Here is a 17,884-nt window from a genome sequence, read left to right as displayed (position 1 = left end):
AGGCAAAGTTAAGTGTCACCAACACATATAGGGAATTTAAGGCTGTGAACATGGACGTGATTATGTGGTGAGAATGAGTGTAGACAGAGGGAAAAAAGTGACCAGGGGCCGAGCCTTGGGGAATCTAATGCTAAAAATATGTTTGGCAATAGCCCCAGTCTGTCAAAACCAACAACAAAAATAAAAGAACAAATCTTGAGTTTCATAATTTTTAATACTGGAGTTGTTATCAGTTTAGGGATTGATATACAATTCTACTTCTATAGCTTATGACCTACAATTTTGGCTTGTTTTAATTCCTCCACTAGATGGTAAGCTCTCCTGGACAGCAGACATACTGCCTTTGTAACATCAACTGTGGAACCTTGTATACAGAGGTGCTCAATAAACACTTGTTCAGAATTTAAGTACTCTAGCACTATTCTTGCCTATTCCACATGCCAACTTTCCCCTTTTCCATTTCTATTAACATGACCTTATCTATGAAAGGAAATAAATAATTCCCATCAGAAACCTGGCCTTTTCCTAAAACACGAACAGCAAGCAGGCCTCCTACATACCCAGCTGTTGGCTCCGAAGCTGCAGGCAGGTGACAAGAAGGGACAAAGCCTCTCCGGCAATCAGCGAGTCTTTGGTGGACACGGACTGTTGTCGTACACAGATGCCTGCGTGCAAGGCCACTGGGTCCCCTTCACTTCCGGAGCTGCAGTTGCTTCCTGGAAACATACAAAACAGAAGGTTATTGCAGGCTTACTGTGGATCCCACAGGACCCTCGAGATTATAACCCTTTAATGTGTCCAAAATCCTCAAGTGAAGGTAAAGAGTTCAAGAAGACACGCTGGTCTAAGAAACAAGAGAGAATTAATCATTTACTTTGACCCCCACTGCTTTCTTTGTACTTAAAACACATTTGGAAGCACTGAAAAATACATTTATGACGAAAAACTAGTTTTAGGTGCCAGAAGCAAGAACAGTGCAATTTTGGAGGCATGTGGGAGTCTTCCTGGGTTATTAGAAATGTTCCTTATCTTGATCTAATGGGCTATACTTATGTAAAAACCCTAAAACTCCTGTACATTTAACATTTCTGCACTTTACTGTGTGTGTGTCATACAGTTTAAAAGGTCTATTATTAGTGAGTTATATACACAGCAGGGAAACCAAATGAAGCTAAGAAATAAAGCTATTTATAAAGGCCTAACAGAAAATAACAGGCCAAACCAAGAAAATGATTTTTCCAGGTAAATATTCTAGATGAATTTTTATTACAGCCATAATTATTGGCCTCATGACACTTTTAACACAGCAAGCTAAAACTCTGCTTGGTTTCTCTATTTATTTTGCATTTATAAACTTTTTTCTTAGTATGACATATATAAATGGAGGATGTATATACATACATGTATACTTGAATATGCACAAATCTTGAGGGTTTATTTAGCTTGATGAATTTCTGTTCATGCTCAAAAGCAAGAGAAAAGGCTTTCTCCTTTCTGTGACTCTGAGTAACCTATACAAAGATGATTCTTATAGCTACTTCCTGTTCAATATTCTAATTATTTTACCCTTTTTAATCAGTACCTGAACTGCTGAGTCTGTTTCGAATTCCAGCAGGAAACAGAGAATTACTTTCTTTAATTGGTTGGCTACTCCCAACAAGGTCAAGCCGTCCTGCAGCTGCAGCCCATGACAGTCGCATGAAACAAGCCACGGTAGATGTAAAATCACTGACTTCCATTGTCTAAGGAAGCAAGAAAGAGTGCCGTGAATACTTGAACACGTCCCACTGACTTCAATAACCTCCTCTTGGTCTCAGTTTGCAGTCTCATTTCCCTCCAACATCATCCACAAGACAGACAGCCTTTTTCATGCTTCTGTACTGTTCAGACTTACAACTGCCTCTCTGCTACTCACAATACAGAGACCCTGCTCTGCAGGTTCTGGCTTCAAATCACCCATTTTGTTGTCACCATTTCCCCTCCTCCACACACAGCATCTGGTCTATGTGAACCACCATGTGACTTCCTACACAGGCTTCTTTTCTAATTGCTCCCACCTTCCCTTTTACCTGAACAACTTTCCTCTCTCTAAATGAATCCATGGAAATGGAATTACTAGCCATTTTTAAAGGCTCAGCCCCTCCTACATGGAATCCTTGTGACAGCCACACATGAAGGACTATTTCATTCTTCTCAAGCCCTGAAGAATGTCTTGCTTTGGTAGTCGTCTTACAACAGTTGATGTTTTCCACCTGAATTACAGTGGATTCTGCACTAGTTGATCTCTTTCTTACTTACTGTAAGCTCCTCGAGGATGACACTCACATCAGTGATTTTTATATCTGCATAGACCGCCCCCCCACCAGCGGTGCCTTCTGTACAGGAGGCCCTTGGGACTCCTTGAACAAACACAAGCCACTTACTTGTATTGCAACTCGTGCAGCAGGAATGATCTCCTCAACTCTGATGGAAGACCGGTCAGACACTGACAGCTGTCGGTAGGATGACTTCTCTGGGGTGCCACATAAGGACATCTGCCTGCTCGTCTGCCGGCTGACGTTTCGGAATGGGCGAGAAGAAAGTGCTTCTATGCCGTCTTTGGTGAGGTCTTCATCCAATAAGGTTGGCAATGTTTGTCCCACGAGTAAAAATCTTAAATGGAAATAAGCTAGGCTAAGCCAAGGTCATTTCATACTATGTTTAAAGGATGGGATCTGGAAGAAAGAGTCAAGAGTAGCCATCTGAGAGTAATCAATAGATTTACGTACCTTGCCAGTTGTAGACAGATGGAATAAACGCCCTGCCTTGTTTCATAGTCTACTTCTGATGGGATGGAATCCCTCTGCATGACATTTACAACCAAACTTCAAAAAAAAAGAAAAAAGAAAAGGCAAGGTATTTAAGACTTCTGTTTCTTTCACAGGCAATTTTCTATAAGTATTTTAATGCTTATCAATTACTTCAAATTCTTACATGATCCTTACATATAAATAGATCACACAGATTCCTATCACAATAATTTCTTATGGTACATATAAACTTCCAGATTCAGAATTAAAATTAGACTCCTTTCTTAGCCAAAAAGATAACCAATACAGAGTGTTTAGATAGTTTTCCTTCTCACTAACTTAGAGTTCACCAATCAACTGCTATGTTGGTATTAGAAGAGCTATCAATTCAAAAGTATATCCAGAATTGGTGTATTCTATAAAGCTTGTTTTTCACATCTACTATCACCTACATTGCTATAAAAGTTTCCCAACTCTTTTTCTTGCTTCTACTCTTGAAGCTTCACCTCCAAAATCTATTCTCAAAAGCTCAACCAGAATGATCCCTTAAAAGTGGGGGTCACCATGGGATTCCTCTGGACAAAATCCTCGTATGGTTTCCTATTCCCTTCACAGTAGCCTGTAAAATCCTGCATACCCTGACCTCTGGTATCTCTGTAACCTCACGCCCCCTACCCTTCTCCCCTCACTCAGCCCCAATCACACTAGCCCCCTGCTGGCTTTGCAGACACCAGGTTGACCTCACAGGGATTAGCGTGGATGCTCCTCTGGACAGCTTTCCCCAGCATCTCCATATCTTGCTCCCTCACCTCCTTCCAGTCTTTGTAAAATATCCCCCCATCAGTGAAGCGTTTTCTGATCACTGCACTGAACCAGCTACCCGCTCTTCTTTGTCTTATTTCTTCTCTACAGTTCTTATCACCACCTGACATACACTTTTACTTCTTTATTGCTTGTCTTCCTTTCTGGACTATCATCTTCACAAAGACATGGATTTTTGTTTCATCTATGCACTCCTCTGTTTCTAGTACTTAGAACGATGCCGAGCACGTACACCGACATTCAGAAATAAGTCAGAATTAAAATGCCTTTGTTAGCACAGCTCTGTAATTGGCTGAGTGATCTGAAATGAGTTTTCACCCTCTATTTCCACTTCTGTTTCTAGTCCCCTTGATCTCTGCAAGGTCTCACCCAACCTCTCTTCCCTGAAGGCCTCCAACAGAATTCCTTCAATTACCCTCTGCTCAAATTTCAAGCTGGCTTTCATTCTTTCCTTTCCTGAAGGAGATGGCATGCCCACTTTCTTTATGGAGCATATCTTCCAACTGCAGTGGAACTTAGCCCCATTGGTTTATCACCCCCCTTTATCTTTATTCTTTTCTTTTTCATTGGCCCCCTTTACCAAGCTCACAATGAGAACCAAGGCTTCTCCAAGTTAAAATCAAAACAGAAAAGCAAACTTTCTCTTCAGTTATCCTATCCTTCAAGCTTCGGTCACCTCCTTTCTCTCACTCATACAGCAGAGATTTCCACTTAATGATTCTGCTTCCCATCCTTAAACTTTCCACTCAACACTTGGCAGGGGCTCAGGCTGCACGGCTTTCTTTATACATGATGCCTCCTTGAACATCCAGTGCCATTCTCCACTTCCCTCAAGGGCATCATGTCCAAACCATCGCCTTCATGTGACTCACAGAGATCTTTTGCACAATCAAATTCACTTCTCTTGACTTTCTCAGTTTCCTCCATCTTATCTTCATTCCCCACAGGGACTGAAGAGTTATCATTCACTCATTCTCCAAAGCTAGAAATCAGAGGGCCATTTTAAAAATGTTTCCTACTCTATATCTGTGCTTGCCAGGTGGCTCAGTGGTAAAGAATCCACCTGCCAATGCAGAAGACACAGGTTTGATCCCTGCGTTGGGAAGATCCCCTGGAGAAGGAAATGGCAACCCACTCCAGTATATTCTTGCCTGGGAAATCTTATGGCCAGAGGAGCCTGGTGAGCTAGTCCAAGGAGTAGCAAAAGTTGGACATGACCTAGAGACTAAACAACAACAATCTTACATCTAATCATAAAGACTTGCCTATTTCATCTTATAAATGTCTCTCTACCACTGTCCCAAATTTAGAAACTGTCATCTCTTCTCTGGAACACTGTAACAGTTCTTACAGTTCTCCCTGCCTCCAGTCTCTTCCACCTGTATTCATCTTTTCTACTGCAGTCAGACTAACTGTTCTAGCTAACTCCGGGCTTGGACACCTCCTGTTTTTACAAGGTAATGCTGAAATTCCTCACTATGACCCCCTCTTCACAGTCTCTCTCCTTTATCCTTTGCTCTAGTCTCACCAGGCAACTGTAGTTCCCAAGACAGCCCCTTGCCTTCCAGGCTTTCACTCACCCCACCCCTCCTCTGGCTGAGAATGTCCCTACCCCTGAATTACCTAGAGAATGTGACTCATCTCTGTTTGAGCTCACATGTCACTTTCAGGGAAGCATCTCCTAATCTTATTACCTCAAGCAAACCTTACCATTTAACCACAGCTTTCTTCCCCACTTCATCCCACAAAGCACCTCTTACAAGCCTCTGTTTCAATACTGGCAATAACAGTTTGTTATTTTTTGTTAAACCCTGAGGCTCTCAGTTCAGTTCAGTTCAGTCGCGTCCGACTCTTTGCGACTCCATGAACCGCAGCACGCCAGGCCTCCCTGCCCATCACCAACTCCTGCAGTCCATCTAAACCCATGTCCACCGAGACGGTGATGCCACCCCAACCATCTCATCCTCTGTTGTCCCCTTCTCCTCCTGCCCTCAATCTTTCCCAGCATCAGGGTCTTTTGAAATGAGTCAGCTCTTCGCAACAGGAGGCCAAAGTATTGGAGTTCCAGCTTCAGCATCAGTCCTTCCAATGAACACCCAGGACTGATCTCCTTTAGGATGGACTGGTTAGATCTCCTTGCAGTCCAAGGGACTCTCAAGTGTCTTCTCCAACATTACAGTTCAAAATCATCAATTCTTCTGCGCACAGCTTGCTTTATAGTCCAACTCTCACATCCATACATGACCAGTGGAAAAACCATAGCCTTGACTAGACGGACCTTTGTTGGCAAAGTAATGTCTCTGCTTTTTTTTTTTTGTCCCTGTTTTTTAACATGCTATCTAGATTGGTCATAACTTTTCTTCCAAGGAATAAGCATCTTTTAATTTCATGGCTGCAGTCACCATCTGCAGTGATTTTGGAGCCCAAGAAAATAAAGTCAGCCACTGTTTCCACTGTTTCCCCATCTATTTGCCATGAAGTGATAGGACTGGATACTATGATCTCAGTTTTCTGAATGTTGAGCTTTAAGCCAACTTTTTCACTCTCCTCTTTCACTTTCATCAAGAGGCTCTTTAGTTCTTTCACTTTCTGCCATAAGGGTGGTGTCATCTGCATATCTGAGGTTATTGATATTTCTCCTGGCAATCTTGATTTCAGCCTATGCTTCCTACAGCCCAGCATTTCTTATGATGTACTCTGCAAATAAATTAAAAAAGCAGGGTGACAATATACAGCCTTGATGTACTCCTTTTCCTATGTGGAACCAGTCTGTTGTTCCATGTCCAGTTCTAACTGTTGCTTCCTGACCTGCATATAGGTTTCTCAGGAGGCAGGTCAGGTGTTCCGGTATTCCCATCTCTCTCAGAATTTTCCACAGTTTATTGTGATCCACAGTCAAAGGCTTTGGCATAGTCAATAAAGCAGAAATAGATGTTTTTCTGGAACTCTCTTGCTTTTTCGATGATCCAGCGAATGTTGGCAATTTGATCTCTGGTTCCTCTGCCTTTTGTAAAATCAGCTTGAACATTTGGAAGTTCACGCTTCATGTATTGCTGAAACCTGGCTTGGAGAATTTTGACCATCACTTTAATAGTGTGTGAGATGAGTGCAATTGTGTGATATTTCGAGCATTCTTTGACATTGCCTTTCTTTGGGATTGGAATGAAAACTGACCTTTTCCAGTTCTGGGGCCATTGCTGAGTTTTCCAAATTTGCTGGCATATTGAGTGCAGCAGTTTCACAGCATCATCTTTCAGGATTTGAAATAGCTCAGCTGGAATTCCATCATCTTCACTAGCTTTGTTCGTAGTGATGCTTCCTAAGGCTCACTTGACTTCACGTTCCAGGATGTCTGATTCTAGATGAGTGATCACACCATCATGATTATCTGGGTCATGAAGATTTTTTTGTACAGTTCTTCTGTGTATTCTTGCCACCTCTTCTTAATATCTTCTGCTTCTGTCAGATCCCTACCATTTTTGTCCTTTATTGAGCCCATCTTTGCATGAAATGTTCCCTTGGTATCTCTAATTTTCTTGAAGAGACCTCTAGTCTTTCCCATTCTATTGTTTTCTTATCACTCCTTGCTATTCTTTGGAACTCTGCATTCAAATGGGAATATTTTTCCTTTTCTCCTTTGCTTTTCGCTTCCCGTCTTTTCACAGCTATTTGTAAGGCCTCCTCAGACAGCCATTTTGCTTTTTTGCATTTCTTTTTCTTGGGGATAGTCTTGATTCCTGTCTCCTGTACAATGTCACAAACCTCTGTCCATGGTTCATCAGGCACTCTTATCAGATCTAGTCCCTTACATCTATTTCTCACTTCTTCTGTATAGTCATAAGGGATTTGATTTAGGTCATTCCTGAATGGTCTAGTGGTTTTCCCTACTTTCTTCAATTTAAGTCTAAATTTGGCAATAAGGAGTCCATGATCTGAGCTACATTCAGCTCTTGGTCTTGTTTTCGCTGACTGTATCGAGCTTCTCCATCTTTGGCTGCAAAGAATATAATCAGTCTGATTTCAGTGTTGGCCATCTCGTGATGTCCATGTGTAGAGTCTTCTCTTGTGTTGTTGGAAGAGGGTGTTTGCTATGACCAGTGCATTCTCTTGGCAGAACTCTATTAGCCTTTGCTCTGCTTCATTCCGTACTCCAAGGCCAAATTTGCCTGTTACTCCAGGTGTTTCTTGACTTCCTACTTTTGCATTCCAGTCCCCTATAATGAAAAGGACATCTTTTTTGGGTATTAGTTCTAGAAGGTCTTGTAGGTCTTCATAGAACTGTTCAGCTTCAGCTTCTTCAGCATTACTGGTCGGGGCATAGACTTGGATTACTGTGATATTGAATGGTTTGCCTTGGAAACAAACAGAGATCATTCTGTCATTTTTGAGACTGCATCCAATTACTGCATTTCTGACTCTTTTGTTGACTATGATGGCTACACCATTTCTTCTAAGGGATTCCTGCCCACAGTAATAGATATAATGGTCACCTGAGTTAAAGTCACGCATTTCATTCCATTTTAGTTCACTGATTCCTAGAATGTCGACGTTCACTCTTGCCATCTCCTGTTTGACCACTTCGAATTTGCTTTGATTCATGGACCTAACATTCCAGGTTCCTATGCAATAGTGCTCTTTACAGCATCGGACCTTGCTTCTATCACCATTCCCATGCACAACTGGGTGTTGTTTTTGCTTTGGCTCCATCGCTTCATTCTTTCTGGAGTTATTTCTCCACTGATCTCCAGTAGCATATTGGGCACCTACCGACCCGGGGAGTTCATCTTTTAGTGTCCTATATTTTTGTCTTTTCATACTGTTCCTGGGGTTCTCAAGGCAAGAATACTGAAGTGCTTTGCCATTCCCTTTTCCAGTGGACCACATTCTGTCAGACCTTTCCACCCTGACCCGTCCATCTTGGGTGGCCCCACACAGCATGGCTTAGTGTCATTGAGTTAGACAAGGCTGTGCGATCAGATTGGCTAGTTGTCTGTGATTGTAGTTTCAGTCTGTCTGCTCTCTGATGCCTTCTCTCGGTGCCTACCGTCTTACTTGAGAGCCTTGGGGCTCTCAAGGGCACGGATAATATCTTTGTACCCCCAGCACTAATGCCTTGCACAACATAGATTACTAACAATCAGATCCACCTTATCTCAAACTGACGTGGGAGTGACCAGAAACAGCACAGTCTCCTTTCCTCTTGAGAATTTCCCCCACTACCAAAGGGGAAAGAAACATGCTTCTGTCAGTTTTCCAAATAATCAAAAGTCATTAAAACATTTAAAAAATATTCTAAAGACAGAAACATCATTCCTTCTTATTACGACTCCCATAATAGGTCAAATAATGCCTTGTAGGCATAAATAAGGCCTGGCACGAGAAGTTAACTAAAATAACTCTATTCATTTTCTGCAATTCATATAATACAATATTGAAACTCTAACCTCAAACCTCCTGCTTTGAGGAAGTTCTCACAAAACGATTTTGCACAATTTCTTGCCATGTCATCATCGGCTGTTGGCATGAGTTTGGAGCTTAGAACCTTGGAAAAAAGATAAAGTAAAATTAATCATCCCAACATTTCCAGTAGAAATTATTCCTTTATACCAAGTAAAGCAATCAGACAACTTGAGTCAGAATCTCTTTAATTGCTGCTCTTTTCTACCTTCAGTAGTATAAGAAGGTTGATGTTTCACAAATAGTTCCATTTACTTAGCATGAAAAATCCTTCTGTTTTTAGAGAGCTAGTATGGTCCTCTTTCATGAAACCAGCAAATGTGAATGTCTCAGGCTCCCAGATTTACCTAAGAGCAGGTAACATTATGTGTTATGCTGCTATGTTCTAGAAAAAGTATATAAACTGAAGTTTTATAACAGTCCATTTATTTTAAATGCTGGATGAGTTTCCTGATAATGATTCTAACTCCTATTCACTGAGCAACTGTCTACAAGGTACTAGGCATAAAATGAAGTACTTAATTTGCTCTATCTCTTAATCTCACTCTGCAAGGCATAGGTATTTTATTCTACAGGGAAAGACTGAGACCTGAGAGGTTATGTGACCTCCCCGCTGAGGTCACACAGTTAGAATTTGAGTCTAGATGGGTCTCACTCTAACATCCATGCCCTTTTTATGACACTGCAGTATCCACCTAAAGGAAACTATTTTCACATAAATAATCAACCTGTAGTGTGAGACTACAAATTTAGCTCATATCCTAGTTTTACCACCGACTAGTTGAGAGATCTCACATATGTAATCTTCCTTTTCGCCTTGGTTTTCTCATCGGGTAAATGAGGACAATGATTACCTTTACCAGAGTATTGTTTGTAAGTAAGATAACACAAACTTAAGGTCCTTAGTATAATCACTGGCACAAGATAAGTGCCCAGTAAACAACTGCTTATTTAGTTAGACTTAAAATTTTTAAAGCTCATTGTCTCAGTTTTCCCAAGGTTTTAATCTAGATCTAATTCAAGGTCCTTTCGCTATTTAAAAAAATACGATTCTATGAACTTATTAGCAATTTTAGGAGCTTAGATTCTTAATGTGATATTTCTGTCTAAAGATGCTTTCTTCCTAAGTTGCCCTTTGGGAAACTGGTTCGCCAGCTTCAGATCACAAGCATCATTCAGGAGAATGGGAACTTTCCACTATCCTAACGCTTTCTGAGTGTTGACAGCCACAGGCACACACTCCCCATGATTAATGGACAACAACTTAGTGAGGGTGGAAGGTTTTCCCAAAGGAATGGGTCCTTCGAATATCCACTCTGAATTTCCCTAGAAGGCAAACATAAGTTAAAGACAGAAATGCAAGGACATAAACCTTTCAGGTTAACAGTAAAAGAAGTGCTTTGGGAGTGTTAGGGTTTCTACATTTTCTATAGAGCAAAAGGCAACCTATCAGAGGAATTCCCAGTTAATCTGAAGTTCTAAAATAAGACTAGGGATAATTTACACAGTCTTTTGGCTCTAAAATAATGCAATCTAAGTAGCTGATGACAAACCAGACCCACTGCTAGGTCATTCAGATTTTCGGGGTGCTCTCAAATGTGGGTGTTAAGATTTATACCTTAACTTTCTAAGACAATTATTCAAAAGCAAATAACAAATCTGGCAGCAATGCAAGACACAAATTTTATAAGACTGAATTAGCCAAAAATTTCTAGGTAATTTTGTGTTTTGGAATATTGTATGTGTTCTTAAATGTTCACAAGAAATGAGGTCACACTTTATTTTTAAAATACACACTAAATATTTTTTCCTTTTGGACCCAACAAACACTTTCACAAGAATGATTATTTTAAGGCAACTATGAAACATTATCACAGCTCTACCATACAAACATATAAATAATGAGTTAAGTATAAAAATGAGTGAATATAACTTTATACTCCCAATTAGACTGTCAGATGAAATAAAACTTTGAAAACATGTCTGAGCAGGTACCTTCTTGCCAATTATGACCTTTGTTATGATTCAAAACTTACTGAAGATAAATGGTCATTTGATAATTAAGGTTGCTTAGGCACTGATCTGGATTCCTCAATAAACAACTAACTAAATAAAACAATTTAAGGTAAAACAAAATCATTCAGGGCTTTACATTCCCTAGAACCTTAAGTGGCCTGAGGGTCTGGCCCACCACTTTCTAAAAGCAGGACAGTTTTCCACCAGCCACACCCTGCACAGAACTTTGTTACCGTTGATTCCAGCACTCAGCCTATCCAGCCTCTCCTTTGTTTTACTCATAAGAACCTGGAGCAATTATCATGTCTTTTCAACTCTGTGGTAGTTAAGACTACCACAATAATTTGTAGATGGTAAATAATTAGTAAAGTTTACTGAACTGAATCCACTAATTTAAAGCTACTGTTGGGAAGAAGGGTAATAAAAATATTCTTTTGCTCACATACTTGTAATAAAATAGCTTTTCAAAAAATCCCCAAAATAATAATGTTAAATGTGTTTCCTGACAAACTACATATAAAGAAGCTTCATTAATGGCAACAAATTGCAACAGCTTTTTTAAAAAGTTAGGATGCATTTAGTAACAAGGCTGAGGATTAATAACTGATGTTATAAACAATTGCAAAACTTCCAGAGGAAATTAATTATACATTTTTATACATCAGGCTAACTAATCATTTATTTACGTAGTATTTTATAACAACGTACACAGGTATAAGTTGGGGAGAAAAAGAGCATTTTCAAAGTCCAAAACAATAAAACACTTCAGTTTATAGTCTATTTACTTATTTCTGACATCTGAAAGCATGAATCTTCAGACCAAAATGAATCTGTCAAAATTAAATAAAAAAAAAAATGAGGTTTCCTACTTCTAAGTTGTAGAGCACTCTGAAGGTGGACATTCCTGGAGCGAAAGATCGAAACAGACTTTCTAAAATTGAACTGGCGCTTGGCTGATGCTGCTGCTTAGAAGACAGGGACGGAGACTTTGAAGACTGAGAGCTTGCTTCAGACAGCAACGTTTTCTAAGTATAAGATAATGAAAAAGGGACATAAATGAAGGAGAAACATTATCACTATATATTCTAATATTCTTTTCCACTTTAATATACTCAAATCATTGACATTTTCTAAAAGAATTAACCTCAAAGCCACATCAATCTTTAATTATTAACAAAGCACTGAACTCCATCACACAGATCATAAGTGCTCAACAGCATTCCATTCTACAGGAATGCCTCTCAGATTGTATTCTAAGCAACACTAGTGAGGTCATCCTAATTTATTTCCAGGTTTTTAAAATTTGTACTACTGAACTCTGATATTTAAATTATAAGACTGAAGAGTAATAGTTTTCAGAATTTTGGGGGGTTAGTTAGTAATATAATTTATATTAGTTCTCTTCTCTTTCAAATTAATATATAAGGTATATGTGATAAGGTTCTGACCTGATCTAAATAATAATCACTGAAATACAAAATTCATAGCTTAGTTTTAACAATTTTGTTCTAAATGAACTTATTCTGAAAATACAATTAAACTATATTATAACTAAAAGAGAATTTTACTATAAACTCTTAAGGAACAAGATTCTAAAAATTAAACAAAAGGAACTTTAAATATCAACTGTGAAAAAATTAAGCGATAACTTATTTGTGCAAGCAACTCAAACATATGCAACAATCACACTCAGAGAGGCATCATGACAGAAGAAAAACATCATAGTCGAATGAGAACTAGAGTCTGACCCTAGATGAGACACTTCATTACTCTGGGTTTGGGTTTCCCCAAAAAAAAACATGAAGGAGGGAGAAGCAGATGACATTAAAGGTTCTTCCAGTTCTAGAATTTGATGTCATTATTGACTACAGATAATTTAAAAGTCATCATGAAGTTCAGACTTCCATTTATAGCAAAGGTATTTTTCTTTTTTTTTTTTTTTTTTTTTTTTTTTTTTTTTTTTTTTTTTTTTTTTTTTGTGTAATAAAGTTTTATTAAAGTACAAAGGAGATAGAGAAAGCTTCTGACATAGGCATCAGAAGGGGGCAAAAGAGTACCCCCTTTGCTAGTGTTAGCAATGGAGTCATATACTCTCCAATGAATCCAAAGAATATCTGGAGGTTGTAAAGACCTCACCAGACCCACTCCCATAATTTACATTTTAAAATAACAGAGTTGGCCAGAAGGTTTAATCCAAAGATTGTCCTCAGGCAAGATACATCCTTGTAAAGACCAGACCTACTCCCATAATTTATGTTTAAAGATAACAGAATTAGCCAGAGGGTTTAGACTGTCCTCAGGCAGGATACATTATTGTTATATAATCCTAAGGAAAGTAGAGGGAAAAAAAAAGTTTGTACTTTCTTCCTCCTTGAATATCCCAGACCTCTCTCTCCTTGGGGACCCCTAGACTTCTTATCAACTTGCCTAGGAAATGACTCTCTCATTCCCCCCCTTTTCTTTTAGGAGAATTATGTTGCCTAGGGAAAAGGGGCGTCATTCTCATTCCATAACTGCTTCCGAGCTGACAAGGGGCATTGTCCCTAAATTGGTGAGGCAACATATTCTAATCCTCATAGTGAGGATGTCTGATCCAGGGGCTCCAAGTAATAGTTGGAGGAGGCTGTGGCACTCATAGGAGCTCGGACAACTATTTGTAAATTAAAAGCTTTTAGACGGTTAGAAAACCCCATTATACAGTTACAGATGTAAGGCAAAATAGTCATTAAACCAAGTTAAAATCAAAATGAAAAGTCACATTATGTCCATAGTTACATCAGTCCATCTTAAGGTTGTTAGATGTCATCTAAGAAGAGGCATCACATGTGATTGTTGTCGAAGGTATTCACAGACTTGGAGAAAGTCTTTTCCTTGAAGTGGAGATGTCCACCACGGGAAGCCTTCCACCGATGAAGTGGGGAGTGCTCCGCAGACCCAGCAGTTAGACCGATTGTGGAATGAAGCATAGGAGTGAGCCCAGGACAGGAAGGCATTGTCTTGAGGATCAAACGGCAGACTCAGGATTTTTGGAGTCAGCAGAAGTAGGCTCACATAGATTATCAGGCCCATCTTTTGGCTCGTCCAAACAGTCCCATTACGGAAGCGGATCGGGAAGAAAGTGAGCAAAGGTATTTTTCTAAGGAAAAAAATCTGTTATGGGAAAGATGATATCGTACGACCTTTATGTGATGCTATGTTGCACTTTTACTGAATCATGATATAAAATTTCCATGCCTGTTAAAGAACTATCCAAGATACTCATACCTTTCTTCCTAAAGAATCAAGTTGATCAAGGGCTTCCTGAATGGCTGGATCAGTGGGTATCAAGAGCAGAAGCTTTCGTACTCGTAGAGTTATCCTGAAATTTTTCAAATGTGAAATTTTTTTTCTTAAAAGCCACAGTTTCAAATAAAAAATAGTCAAAATTAGTAGGGGATGTGAAGTGATACACATTTTGAGAAAACATTTATTTGGTTCCCTAACTTTAACAGCTTGCTCTCTTGCAAGCTTCACAAACATTTCTATTTACCTTGGCTCCTCTAGATTGGCCAGCTGGTAAAGCATGTCAAATACATTACACACAAGTGCCATCACCACACCAGGGAGGGATTTCTCCTGAGGGAAAAAGCAAAACAGAGATACAAACTTACAAAAGAATTTTCTCCTTTTCTAATCAAAGGTACAAACAATAAAATGACTGGTTCTTAAAGACTGGCTACTGTAAAACTTGGGGCTTCCTTGGTGGCGCAGTGGTAAAGAATCTGCCTGCAATGCAGGAGATGCCAATTCAACCCCTGGGTTGGAAGATCCTCTGGAGAAGGGAATGGCTAACCACTCCGGTATTCTTGCCTGGAGAATACTACGGACAGAGGAGCCTGGTGGGCTATATAGTCCATAAGGTTGCAAAGGACTGGACATGACTGAGTGACTAACGCTTTCACTTTGACTTCACTGTCTTAATACTGCTCAGAGTGGGATTTCATTCTTAAATTCTTACTACATGAAGAATACGCCTGCAATGCAGGACACCCCGGTTCAATTCCTGGGTCGGGAAGATCCGCTGGAGAAGGGATAGGCTACCCACTCCAGAATTCTTGGGCTTCCCTTGTGGCTCAGCTGGTAAAGAATCAGCCTGCAATGTGGGAGACCTGGGTTTGATCCCTGGGTTGGGAAGATCCCCTGGAGAAGGGAAAGGCTACCCACTCCAGTATTCTGGCCTAGAGAATTCCATGGACTAGGTAGTCCATGGGGTTACAAAGAGTTGGACACGACTGAGTGACTTTTACTTTCACATATAAGTGTAGTTAGTTTTTAAGAAACATCACAATATTAACATTAACCTTGCAGGCTTCAGTGCTATCTATAATAAGACTATGCTCTTTAAGTTTTAAAGAGACAGCCACACAAGGATCTTACATCTGTCATTAAATGAAAGAGCTGTATATAATAACCCTCTCCATTACTTAAATATTTTTACTTCACATGAGTGCTGGTTATTATCTTACTTTCTAGACTGTAAACGTGTAAAGAGGAGAATGTCTTTTGTCAGTTTTGTACCCCTGGTGCTGAGCTCAGTTCCTGGCACAGAGAAGGAACAAAAAACCTCTACTGATTCATAAAATCATTCGATAAATACTGACTACCTATTTTGTTTCACTACTGTTTTAGGTGCTGGAAATACAGTAGTGAGCAAAACAGACAGAGGTCTGCTCTCACAGAGCTTACATTTCACTGGGGAGAGAAAGAGGGACATTAAACAAGATGAATATTTTACATGGTATGTTAGACGGAAATAAAGCAGGGAAGGGAAATGAACTGTGCAGGAGTAGGAACAGGCTCAAAGTTTAGATGGGATCGCTAAGAAGGCTCACCGAGAAGGCTACATCTGAGTGAGAGCTGGAGGAAGTGAGAAAGAACCTGGGTATCAGGACAGAGCATGCCTGGGTACTGGGGAAGAACAAGGGCACAGGCCCTGCTGTGTCTGAGGACCAACATCGAGGCCGCTGCAGCCGGAATGGTGAGAGGGAGGGTGGGTCCTGGGGGAAGACCAGGGGAGTACACCAAGTAGACCTGAAGGTCCGAGCAGACTCTGGCTCTTCCCCCTCGTGAGGTGGGAGGTGCTGAAGACTCTGAACTGAGGAACGGCATAATCTGACTGGTCTGTAAGGAGATCATGGGCTGCTGGGCGCCACACACCGGAGAGGCTGACCTGGTGTAAGGGCAGAGGCCCCGAGACCAGAAGCAGCACTCCTGCCGCCCTCAGGAGGCGGCTGGGGCGCGACGGCTGCCTGCACCTGTGTGGACGCCGCGCAGGCAGAGAAGAGGAGCTGGCTTCTAGACGTAGATGTGTTTTAAAGGTAGAGTCAAGGATTTGGTGATGCATAGAGGTATGAGAGACAGAAGGGACCCCAAGACGCAGGCATGAATCCCTAGAAGAATAAAATAGGCATTATCTGAAACAGGACGAGACTGTGGGATGAAGAGGTTTGGGGTAGGAGCAGGTGGTGGGAAAGGGGGTGGCAGCTCAGTTTCAAAAGTTAGAATGGAGTGTCTATCACACATGGAGGAGGAGATGCTGTGTTGAGTAACTGGTTCCATGTATCAGACAGTAAAGAATCTGCCTGCAGTACAGGAGACTTGAGTTCACTCTCTGGGTTGGGAAGATACCCTTGAGAAGGGAATGGTAACCCACTCCAGTATTCTTGCCTGAAAAATCCCACGGACAGAGGAGCCTGATGGGCTACAGTCCATGGGGTCACAAAGAGTTGGACTAGACAGAGTGACTAACACAACAATCTACACTTCAAGCTAAAGATAAAAATTGGGGTGTTATCAATGTACATATAATATATAAAGTTTTGAAACTGGATGAGATTCCTAAATAAGATTCCTAAATAAGTGTAGACAGAGGAGAGGTCAAAGGGCTGAGCCAAGGAACTTCTTTCCATACAGATCAGGAAGATAAAGCAGCAGCAGAGGAGCCCAAAGAGGAAGACCTAGAGAGGGATGGAGAACCCGGTGAGTCCTGGAAGACAAGTGGAGAAAGTATTTCAAGGGGAAATGATCACAAGGAATAATTCTGCAGAGATGTCGAGAGGATGAGGATTAAGAGGTGGACAAAACTTGTGGAGTCTGACTCTTCAAGAAGAGTCGAGAGAGGATGGTAAAGAGACTCCAGACTCTTTCGGGGAGCTTTGCTGATTTGAAAAGGAGAGAACTGAGGGAAACTGAAGCTGAAGTTTGGGTGAAAAAGGTACTTTTAAAAGATGGCAGTAATAACACAGCACATTTGACTGTTAATGCTAATGACCCAGTAGAGGACAATCAATGAAGAGAGATGTAACAGAGCAGCAGCAAGCAGGGGCCAGGCAGAATCACTCAGACTCAGAAGAGTCTGGTTCAGAAGACTGACAAAGTACATAGTCGTCTCTCAACTAAATCCCAGCATTTCTGCGATACAGTTCTGAAGAGTCAGGACTTATGAGGAAAGGACATAATCATCCAAATCTATATGGGCTGAAGGCAAAACTTCATGATGTTAAGCTCTTGTTTTGCACTTGAAGATTATCACTGGATACCTGTTCCATGGCGTATGATGAGCTGAATACCCCGCTGCTGCTGCTGCTGGAGCTGGTTGAGGAATCTGCGGAGCTCCCAGATGGTGTCCCACTGCCAGAAGTTTTCACTGTGAGGATTTGTTCATCAGAGAAGCCCAGCTGGTGGAGTAGTTTTTGATCTTTATTCACTGTCAGCTGCAGAAAGTGGTTTCTTAATTACTGAGAAGGAAAAGAGAGGAGAAT

The 17,884-nt window shown here is 40.7% G+C and overlaps 1 protein-coding gene across 1 annotated transcript in view; it reads right to left on the bottom strand.

Moving 5' to 3' along the window:
• Window positions 1-17,884, bottom strand: part of USP24 (ubiquitin specific peptidase 24) — a 137,603-nt gene that overhangs the window by 53,867 nt on the left and 65,852 nt on the right. Inside the window, exons 28-36 of the mRNA XM_061121790.1 lie at window positions 17,663-17,836; window positions 14,614-14,699; window positions 14,349-14,442; window positions 11,954-12,109; window positions 9,056-9,153; window positions 2,769-2,864; window positions 2,424-2,652; window positions 1,583-1,742; window positions 561-716 (exon numbers count right to left, since the gene is read on the bottom strand). Of these exons, the coding sequence (XP_060977773.1) occupies window positions 561-716; window positions 1,583-1,742; window positions 2,424-2,652; window positions 2,769-2,864; window positions 9,056-9,153; window positions 11,954-12,109; window positions 14,349-14,442; window positions 14,614-14,699; window positions 17,663-17,836 (1,249 nt within the window). The remainder of the gene's footprint in view (window positions 1-560; window positions 717-1,582; window positions 1,743-2,423; window positions 2,653-2,768; window positions 2,865-9,055; window positions 9,154-11,953; window positions 12,110-14,348; window positions 14,443-14,613; window positions 14,700-17,662; window positions 17,837-17,884) is intronic.

Source organism: Dama dama, chromosome 20 (genome assembly GCF_033118175.1).
Source record: "Dama dama isolate Ldn47 chromosome 20, ASM3311817v1, whole genome shotgun sequence".
Taxonomy (NCBI): domain Eukaryota; kingdom Metazoa; phylum Chordata; class Mammalia; order Artiodactyla; family Cervidae; genus Dama; species Dama dama.
The sequence above is the reverse complement of the archived record's forward strand: the minus strand, read 5'-3'. Positions and strand labels throughout refer to the sequence as shown.